General features: G+C 44.6%; 1 protein-coding gene across 1 annotated transcript in view; it reads right to left on the minus strand.

The window, feature by feature from the left end:
- MBD5 (methyl-CpG binding domain protein 5) overlaps positions 1 to 9,618 on the minus strand; it is a 64,565-nt gene that overhangs the window by 25,880 nt on the left and 29,067 nt on the right. The window contains exons 5-8 of the mRNA XM_029962192.1: positions 6,334 to 7,032; positions 3,059 to 3,161; positions 2,517 to 2,697; positions 4 to 424 (exon numbers count right to left, since the gene is read on the minus strand). Coding sequence (XP_029818052.1) covers positions 4 to 424; positions 2,517 to 2,697; positions 3,059 to 3,161; positions 6,334 to 6,446 — 818 coding nt within the window. The 5' untranslated portion in view covers positions 6,447 to 7,032. The remainder of the gene's footprint in view (positions 1 to 3; positions 425 to 2,516; positions 2,698 to 3,058; positions 3,162 to 6,333; positions 7,033 to 9,618) is intronic.

Consider the following 9,618-nt stretch of genomic DNA (forward strand, 5'->3'; position numbering starts at 1 on the left):
GACAGCGGCGTCCTGCTCACGTGGATGGGGCTGGAGTTGGGAGCTCCGTGGAAACCGGGATTGTTCCTGGTGAAAACGTCGGGGCTCCCCAGCGGGTCAGTCCTGGGAGAGATGGAGCCGTCGCCGTAGATCTGCGACCCCGAGGAAGCCGGGCTGGGCATCCCGCCGTGGCTGCCCCGGTACGGAGACTTCTGTCCCAGCTCACTGCTCCCCAACCTCTGCCTGGGATACACAGGATGGAGCTCTGGCTGCTGGCTCCCGGCCATCTCTTGCACGTAAAGCCTCCCCATGGCATTGGATGCCCCAATCATCAGCTTGAAAGGAGTCTTACATTCCGGCAGCACGGAATTTGTAATTCCTTCATGCGGTTTATTCCTCGCAGATCTCGGAGTTGCTGCTCGAGTGGGAACTACTGGAGTTGCACCTGGGGTTACAAACACACAACAGTCACTGTTTGGAAACGCAGCATCACAGGTTTTTCAGTGCAGAACCACAGGGTGTGATAATATTCCTAAAAGCAAGGAAGCCTTTGGCTAAACTTGGGCTTCCACGGGAATGAAACACCAGACATTGAGGAGCTGCTGGGCCCTGTACAGATCTTAATTTAAATCCCACATAAATATGGACAACTGGAAATCTTTCTCCTGCCCTTCTGTCTTTTCTAAGCATCACCTCCAGCGTCCCACTCCCGGATTTCCAGCAGCAGCTCTCTGGCAGGAGCAGGGAGCTGCTGTCGCAGGGAAAAGGAGCCTCTGGCACCATCTATTGAGGACAGGAGGAACAAAGCCCAGCCAGGACTGAGACTCACTTCCAGGTGCTGTCCCAAACGCTGTCCCTGATGAGGGATTCTGGATGCTTTAGGGGGTTGTTTTCAGGATAAAAGCCGTGGGGATATTTGCACATGCTGACACAGGAACCCCTCTATGACAGAAAAATTCCCACTTTTGAGCCCAGGCCTTCCTACAAGCACGAGGCCACTTCCCATCTTTATTTCAAAAGATTTTTTTTTTCCCCCAATGTTTTACTTTCAGAATATCATCACAAGCAGCTCCAAAATCTCAGGGACTTTCTGCCAGTTGTGCTGCTCTGGGAATTTGCAATTCAGCTCGGAGCGCTTGGCACGGAGCCCCCCAATGTGCAAACTCCAGTTGGGAGCTGCAAATTCCACGTTCAGAGGAACTCAGAGGTGCCTGGAAATTCTCCTGCTCTCAAGAATCCCCTTCCCATCTCTCCTTCAGCCTGGGCAGACTGACATTCCTGCCTTCATCCTATTTGCACGACCAGCCACATCGCCACAGGAACAAACATTTTACCTGTCCCAAAATACAACCAAAGTGTCAATTTAGGGGACAAAACTCAAGGCTGAACTGCAAAATAAAATGAGTATGAGAGGCCTCACCTTGAATGCTGGAACTAAGCAAATGGTCACATGCAAGGGTGTGAAAATGAAAAGATATTTTGCTTACAAAGGCCATTTATTGGGAAATTTTCTTCTTTGCTTAGGGCACAAAATTCTGACCGACAGAGAAGGTAAAATCACCTGAATGTCACTCATGTCTTGAATACTCACCTGGTTTCACCTCCTTCATTCTGCTAATTTTTTGAAAACAAGAATGTAATTTAAGTACTACTCATCAAAAAATTAAGGAGGAAAATGTGTAGCACCTCGGGAAATTGCACTGCTAGTTAAAAATGAAATGACATTGCAAAAAAGTTTAAAGAGAGGTTTGAAATCCTAAATTTCAATGTAAAAATCAGTCCTATGAACAGCGTGGGTTAAACTTCACACTGGTCAGCACCATCCTGCCATCTGATCTTATGGGTCTTACTTCTCAATATCTGGGTCTCATTTCTCAATAATTTACAGCTAAAAGTTGTTTTTTCCAGGTGAACAACCTCAGAATCATCAGGATTTGTTGTTACACCTTTTCTTTCGCCCCAGATCTCAGTGATCCCCCCAGTTTTACAACGTGCTTTTGACCTTCTCTTGTTTTGGTAACACCTGTCAACTCCCAGCCACCAACAAATTACCTCTTTTCTTTTTTTTTTTTATGTTGACATGGATAATTAAAATGCTAATCCAGGTTGGTGCCTAAAAATAATCCTTGAGAAATTACAGTGGAGATCTCCTTTGCTGTATCTTCTCCTTTACAACACAATTTCCCATTTAGCCACGTCCTAATCCCTTCATAATCACTTTATTCTGCTCCTCTAATTTCCCATGTGACAGAATATCAGACATACTGCCACAGTTCCCAAAGATGAGAGTTAATGTATTTTCTTTGTTCTAGAACAATCTGATACCTTTCCCAAGAAAATCATGCTCTTAGGCTGGGAATGACCTGATTAAACTCATTTTCTATCTTCCCACATCTCTGATCACTCCATTTATTCCTTAAATCTGTTTATTTTTGCACTCACAGACACATCAGACTTTCGGGGGCGGTTTTGCATAGTAATTACACATACAAAATTAAGATTATTAAGTGATTCTGCAGGATTTAAGTTTTACTCACTTGTTCCACCCCCAGGACTGGTGAGAACCAGGGAAGGATGAGGTGCTTCCATGCTTTTGTGCAGTGTAGCCACAGCAATGATCTTCCTCTTGTGGATGCATAGTTTGGTGACATCTTCATCTGCTTTGACATCTTCAGCAGTTCTCTGCTTCACAGCAGCTCCAGGATCGAAATTAAACACCTGGGAGTGAAAATTCCAGTGTTTAAGCAATGATTATGGGCAGAAAACTCACCAAACACGCCTCAATTTTATACAGAATATACAGGAATTTTCCTCTGTTCCTCAGAGCTCTTTGACTGCTCCTACATTGACAGGAAGTTTGGAAATGATAAATATATTTATAATAAACAAGTCAGATCCTTTCCAAGAGGGGAGGAGGCAGAGGGGAGATTAACTTTTGGATTTTAGGGTATAACTTTGGGTGCACTCTACTTATTTGATATACACATGTATGATGTGAACAGAGGTCAAGCCATGGCACAGCACATCAGCTGGCATCATAAATATTCCAGTAAAGACCCAAAATGCTGCTTTGCTTTACCTTGGGAAGAACAAGAGGACATTCTAGGCCACACTTGCACGTTCCATCAGTCAGCAAGTAAGTCTTCACCTGCTCCAAGCAGGATAATAAAGACCCACTGGGACTGTAAAGGAACAGAAATGATCAATAAAAGCTATTTGACAGGTCATGACTTGCACCTGCCAGTCTAAAAACTCACAAGGAGAGATGATATTTACTTCTTTTTTCATATTATTTCTTGCTTTTTGTCAAGAATTGCAACGAGACTTATTAAAAAAACACCAAAAAAAACCCCTCTCAAACATGTTTTAAAGGAAATAAAACTGCTGCATCCAGGTCTCTTAGTTGCAGAAAGTTTGGTTTCATCCAGTTAAGACTTGGACCCTCTCAGTAGAAGTGAGGAACAGCCCACCCAGGAGCCAGGAGTTGTAAATAGCCCCATTTTTAATGAAAACAACCCAAGTGGAATAGCTTGGATCAGGAAAACAAATTCCAAACAAACTGTGACGAACTTTGGCGCTTAAAACCCAAGGTGGAGACGTCTCCTCTCGTCACTAGAACCAAGTGACATCTAAAGCAACATCTGCAAGTGACATTTCCAGCTCTGCTGACACTTTAAATCAGGGATTTATTTGCCAGACTTGCCCTGGAATAGTTATTTTTGGGAGAAGTGCTCAGGCTGAATCTGTGTAACAGTGACAGTTTTGAGGGTGAGGAAGATGAAAGAGCAAACTAAAAATAGGGCTGAAGTGACAGGTCAGGAAGTCAAACCTTCCCTGTCTGCAATCCTTGGGGAGGAGGGGGAAAACTACTCTTGATTTCCAGTTTATTTTAATTCCAGCTCTAGACTGGTTAAACCATGATCCCTTTGGACTTTGCCAGCCTGTCCTGAACTATGCTCAGCTCCACACTTGACGATGGAACAGCTTCCCATGGGATTTGCTCTGGACCATCCCATCTGCACCAAAGATCTCCACAGACACTTTCTGGGATGCTTAAAAATTCATGTTAAATATGCTCTGGAGTTGGGACTGGGTAAACAAAAAAAAATGCTCCTTTTTCTGGAATATTTCTGGAATAAATCAATCTTAAATAACCCTTTTGTGCAGTTTGCCTGGACACACATGACCAGTTCAGGATTGAGGAGATCCTGGAGCCTGGAAAAAACCCCACACTGTGCTCACGATCAGAGGGTGTGAGGGAAGGTCAGTCCAGTGAATCTGTGGGATGTGGGATCCACCATCCCTCCTGCACATACAGCCAGGGTTATTTGTCCACGAGAACCCACCAAATTCTAAAAAGGCCCATTTTTTTTTCCTGTTCCTGGGCAGAGCTAGAACTGCAAAATCTCTTTTGTGTGCACGGATCTCCTCACGCTTCCTTTGCAAGAATCCATGGAATTACAGAATGGTTTGGGTTGGAAGGGACCTTAAGATCATCTCATTCCATCCCCTGCCATGGGCAGGGACACCTTCCACCAGCCCAGGTTGCTCCAAGCCCTGTCCAACCTGGCCTTGGACACTTCCAGGGATGGTTTAGGCCCTACTTTAAGGCAGCAGCACAGTTTTACCAAGCAAAGCCCTGAGAATCAACTCAGTGCTTTTACCAGGTAATAAAAACTAGTTAATTAATGGATTTAATCTTGATTTAATCCAAAGCAAGTGCTGCCAGCTGCCAGCAAAGCCTGTGTGCTTTACAGGGGAGCACAAACACAGGGTCTGTATTCAGCTGGGATCATCTACCCTGGTTAAATCATGTCAGATCTTAATATATCCACTAATTTTCCCTAGGATAGCTGTGGAGTCAATATTGTTTGACCTTTCCTTGTCTCCATAAATGCTGTGCACACTTCAGGGCAGAGCAGGATTCAATCCTTGGAGATCCAGCTGCCCTGGCTGAGCCCTGTGGATGCTCCATGTCAAGCAGGAGATGGGACTATTTGACTTCTACCCTTTAACCACTGAATTAAAGAATAAAAAAATACATGGCAAGAGGGCAGAAATAATACAGTCACTCCCAAGGCTGTAGGAAGTGTATGAAACTTCTCAGAGCTGTAGAAAACCAAGTTCAGAAGCAGGTGGGATCACGTAAAAATACCAAAGCATTCCATGTCCTGGTGCCTGGATATAAAGATTATTGGGGAAAAAAACCCCTCAACCAATCCAGAACTTTTCCTTTCTCATTGATTTTTAACTCAGGCAGAGGCCCAGTAAATTAGAGCTGTAATGAGAAGTGCAAGGGAAGGCGATTTCTCTCCTGCCATGGGTATCACTGACACGGATTTGGTTGGATTCTGCTAATTGGGAACATCAACAAGAAATCCCGGAATGCATCTGATCTTTTATGGTAGTTTAGTGTAAAATTGGAGCAGGCTTTGACTCATTAAAGGGTTTTGTCCTGGTAATACATAAAATGTTGTGAGGGACCGGTTATTTTAATGACAGAATAGTGGAATGAGATTAAGTAAATAACAGCCTGGACCTGTGTGAGGTAAACCTGCCCTCTCCAAATTTTGTTAAAGCTGACTTTGATCTTTTTTTTCCAATAACATTTAATTTACTGTCTGTTTGTCTGAACACATTGATTTAATACCAATTTCAACGCATTTCTTCGTGACCGTTCTGGGGTGAAGCAAAAAAAAAACCAACAAAAAAACCAATAAGCTATGAAAATAAACAAATAAAGTACCTAAAACTTCGGATTTAGGCTTATGTTCCTGTTTCTTTTCCTAGAGGAGAGATGTGAGGAATCCATAGGAGTAAATCTTGCTGGAGAACAGCAGTGAGAGTGAACAGAGAACTTTCATGGGCATAACAAAAGTGATGTTTTTTGGAGTTACTGAGTAGCCACAAAAGTTCTACAGGTATTAAGTAGTTACATAACCTAAATTCCCTTTCAAAAGAATCACAGAATCCTGGAATAATTTGGGATGGAAGGGACCTAAAGATCATCTCATTCCACCCCCTGCCATGGGCAGGGACACCTCCCACTATTCCAGGTTGCTCCAACCTGGCCTTGGACACTTCCAGGGATCCAGGGGCAGCCACAGCTTCTCTGGGCAACCTGGGCCAGGGCCTCCCCATTCTCCCAGCTAAGAATTCCTTCCCAATATCCCATCTCACCCTGCCCTCCTTCAGCTTCAAAAATCCACCTGGAAAACAAGAAGTTTCCCATGACGTTTTTGAGCGCGAGGAAGGAGCCGAGTCCCTCATTTCCTGCCCCAGCTGGCAGAGTGAATTAATTGAGTGACAGAACCCCCAGAGCAATGAAAGCAGGAGCCCCTGGGGTGACCTTACCTGATGTAGAGAACTCCACTTTGGTCCACCCGCCGCTGCCACCCCACGGGAACTTGCACTGCTGGTGGCCCTCCGTCCGTGTCCCCTCCGTCACACTCCTTCCCACCATTCATTTTCCCGTTTCTGGTCGTGAGTTCTCCAGAGATATCAACAGGAGGGGGATCTCCTTCTCCTACATGTCATCCTGGCCTCCCAGAGCAGGCCCTGCAGCACGGCTGATCCCGACTCGGACAAAGTGCATCGGGAGGCTCCGAGCTCAGTTTGAAACCAAGTCCTTCCCAGGGGCCATTTTGGTTCAACGAGTCACTTTCCCACCACAGTCCACATTAAATATGCAAGGTTTAAACTCCTTATCTATTCATAAGGACGAACTCTAGAGAGGAAAAAAAATTAGTGCTTCCGACTTGGGCAAATCATAATTCGCCAATCCTTCCGTTCCCTGTCAGAAAGGAGGAGGGGGGGAAAAGGAGGATTCCTAGTTCCCCAGCATGGCTCCCAGCTCGAGGACTGGCTTAAGAGAACTTGTACTTGGTGAAAGCTCGTCTCATTTTTTTTTTATAAATATGAGTCAGCTCCGACACCTCCAGGTATTACACCCTTTGCATGCCACATTCTTTCTGTTTGCTTTTTATCTTCTGCTCGCTGTCCAAGTTGTCTTCTTGGCTTTCTTTCATGACTCCTTGGCTCCAATAAAACAGCCTGAAAAACAAGGATGCAGGACAGACGTGAGGCGTTTCCCCCGAGTTTTTCAGCCCAGGGAGGTGTTAACAGCTGCAGCCATTTAAAGAGCTCAAAACCAAGATTTTCAATGTCAGTGGAACCATTAAAACAAGGCTTTGAGTAAATATAAACCTGCCAGGAAATTCTATTTATATGTGGATGCAACTACATCTTAAAAGCAACGAGAGTGAAGCTGCTATTGCACAGTTAATGTACAGTTTGGGTGAACTAAGGGATGCATCTTTTCACTGAATATTTTCACGTATTCTTCTGTTCAGAACCATCAGCAGATGACTAAATTAATGCCCTTTAAAAATTGTTTATAAACCTGAATGAATTTAATGTGGAGGAAGCTGCTTCCGGGCTCGGCGATATCCATAAAAATGGAAAACCGCTGCATTCGGATTAAATTTAAATAATCATCTTTCCAAAAATTGTGTCGTGAAAAGGGGAAAATGCAGCATCAAGGCACTGATCTCTGAATACCTGGGAAACAATCTGAATGTCTTCAGGAATAATTCCTCCCCCCCTCCATGATTTAACTCTTCATGACAGAAGTTCACAATGATGTTATTCCCCCAAAATTCTGTTATTTCCCCAGAACAGCTTTCCAAGGTGACCAGGTGAGACTGAGCTCTCGAGTTTGGGTGGTTTGTTAAGGTGAGACAAACGTGGGAGTGTGAGGTTGAAACAGTTAATCCATCAGAATAAACAGCAATCCAAAAATTCAAACACAAAAGGCACCGATGACTGTTGGAGTAACAACATTAACAGGTTTTATTTGGGATCCCCTGTCAATTCTGCCTCATTCCTGACACTCTTGTTATGCCAACATGTTAAAACACAGTAAACCTTACAGACCTGACTGATTTTAATAAAAAAGGGGGGTTTTTTTGAGCTAGAAATGGAACATGGAGACTCAGGATCCCACATTTCTGCAAGAGCACCACATTAAATCTACATTTAACAGGAATAACAGCTCCTTCCTAAAGGAAGACTGGAGAGGCATAACCACAGTCCTGGGAGTGTTCCCTCAAGTCCCCTAACACAGAACATTCTCTTCAGATGTGCCACTTACAAATGGAAAGCTCCAAACGCTCCGGGGGAAAGAAAAATCCTTGGAGTATTTCCAAGGATGAGCAGCAGAGAGGAGCAGGTTGGGCAGAGCCCCTGGACTGAAGGGCTGAGATCTGAAGAGCACGGGGGGGATTTGGACAAAGGTTGGCCCTGGAGGCCTTTTCCAACCTTAAAGATTCTGGGATTTCAGATTTGCTGTGGGATGAAGCCTTCTGGAATAGCCTGGTGCTGCTCTGCAGGGATCTGCTTCCACTTTCCAAGACTCTGGAGCACTCCAACAGGATGTAATCCTTGGCTGGACAAGACTGGGGAAGAGACCAGGAGACTGAGGAGCTCCTGCCCAGCAAAGCTCCCAGGGAATGTCACAGGGACACCTTGTCAAAACAATCCTCACTCTGGGACACAGGAATAGGATTTGGAAGCTCTTGGCAACAGTTCAGGAATCCTGGTGTTGGATTGGCTTTATCCTGTTTAAGGAGGGAGTAGATGATGTTCCATCCAACCCAAGGCAGAATTTACCTTCCTGCTGAATTTCCTGCAGGTCCTGTGGAAGGCTAAAATAGGGGAATAATTTTCCTGTTACTCTGAATGAGAGTTAACCTGCTGTGACGTGACAACACCAGGAAATACATATTTAAAATCCTGGGAGCACAGGGTGAAGGGAAAGCTGCTCATCTCAGCCCAGCCTTGTGTGGCTCACATTGCTGTTCAGGGCAGCTTCCCTGGATCCATTATGAGCAAATAATATCCAACAACTGCTTTTTTTGTTTTTGCAAGAAATACTTGGAAGAAACCTTGCATTTCTGCTGGGTCTGAAGTGTCCTGTCTCAGTTAACATCTCACTCCACCTCCACCACAACTGATCACATCAAACCTTCTTCAGGGTGTGAAACAGCACAAAAAGGAGTAAAAAAAAAGTCCTTAATTGCTTCTTCTGTGGAAAGTATTTAAATGTTTTTATGAAAGAGGGTAGGTTTAGATGAGAGATTAGGGAGAAATTCCTGGCTGGGAGGGTGGGGAGGCCCTGGCACAGGTTGCCCAGAGAAGCTGTGGATGCCCCTGGATCCCTGGAAGTGTCCAAGGCCAGCTTGGAGAAACCTGAGCTAGTGGAAGGCGTCAGGGAGTTGGAATGGGATGATCCAGAAGGTCCTTTCAACCCAAACCCTTCTGGGATTCTGTGGAAAGTAAGAATTGCTAAAGCAGAATTTATAACATTTATTTGTTCTCAGCTCTTAAATGTTTCGGGTATTAATGGCTAAGGAGCAAATTCCATGTGGATTTCCACAAAGTGCAGGCATTAAAGCCCCCAGTCCTTACAGTAACCACTGCAATGGCACAGGGAAGAGGTGCCCATCCATGTTCTGGTACAGAAATCCATCCCTAATCCCCACAGAAAGTTCCTGTGTGTTATTTCATTTAACTCCATAACACCAGACCACTCAAACCTTTACATTTCTTACTGGTCCAGAGAGTTACAACCCCACAGGA

This window comes from Manacus vitellinus, unplaced genomic scaffold (genome assembly GCF_001715985.3).
Source record: "Manacus vitellinus isolate BGI_N305 unplaced genomic scaffold, ASM171598v3 scaffold_43_pilon, whole genome shotgun sequence".
NCBI lineage: Eukaryota > Metazoa > Chordata > Aves > Passeriformes > Pipridae > Manacus > Manacus vitellinus.